Here is a 906-nt window from a genome sequence, read left to right on the forward strand (position 1 = left end):
TATATATATTTTTTTTCTTTCTTTTCTTCATATATTATATTTATACATGGTTGTGTGTGTATGGTGTGTTTGTTTTTGTTTATGTGTGTGTTTGTGTGTGCTTTCACTGAGGAATATGCATATGTAGCCTCTGTATGTTGATGCATTTTGATTTACGTGATGATATGCACATAAGTGTCATGGAAACGTGTAGAATTATACACGTATTAGTGATTTGTTATTATATCAGCTAATGGTACAAATTTCTATCACGGTACTTGAATACACAAAATTGTAGATCACTTCGATTATACTCCTCGGTATCCACACTTGATTAAAACAAAAACGTACTTAGTCTTTGATAGTAGCTGCGGGAAGAGTGATGTCGCTCGTATATTTTTATGTTCTGCTCCCAATACAGGTCATTTCCTGCACAGCGAGACACGATTCGATATTACCAATAAACCTTATGGTCAAACTATACGATGATAACTTCTCAGAGAAACAGGATAGTGTCACCACTGGAAAGTACACAATCGGCTTGGGACAGGATCATATGGCTTACTGCACAGATCTGGAAGACATTCACTCCATCGCTTTAACCGTCACTTCGCGGCTGATGAGAAGGGCTGTCATAGGGTACAATAAGATCGGTCGATTGGAGGTAGTGTTTGTTTGTTTGTTTAGGGCTGCCATAGGGTACAATAAGATCGGTCGATTGGAGGCAGTGTTTGTTTTGTTTATTTGTTTTGTTGGTTTGTTTGTATTTTTTTTTGTCTACCATATATTCACGTAGTTAGGTATATATGCCACCGTATTTTAACATGGATTATGCGCTTTACCCTTGTTTATCGTTGCGGCAAGTGCACATGTCACACCTCGCGTTGTTGTCCATATCTCAGCGGGAGTTTGCTTATTGGCGCCTAT

General features: G+C 38.2%; 1 protein-coding gene across 1 annotated transcript; it reads left to right on the forward strand.

The window, feature by feature from the left end:
- Positions 1-400: 400 nt before the first annotated feature.
- Positions 401-643, forward strand: SARC_17428 (hypothetical protein; the record flags this gene model as incomplete). The annotated part of the gene is made up of 1 exon (XM_014288478.1): positions 401-643. A coding segment is annotated over one exon (243 nt), but the record flags the coding sequence as incomplete, so codon positions are not given.
- Between the last annotated feature and the right edge of the window lie 263 nt (positions 644-906).

Source organism: Sphaeroforma arctica (assembly GCF_001186125.1).
Source record: "Sphaeroforma arctica JP610 unplaced genomic scaffold supercont1.10709, whole genome shotgun sequence".
In the NCBI taxonomy this organism is placed as follows: domain Eukaryota; class Ichthyosporea; order Ichthyophonida; genus Sphaeroforma; species Sphaeroforma arctica.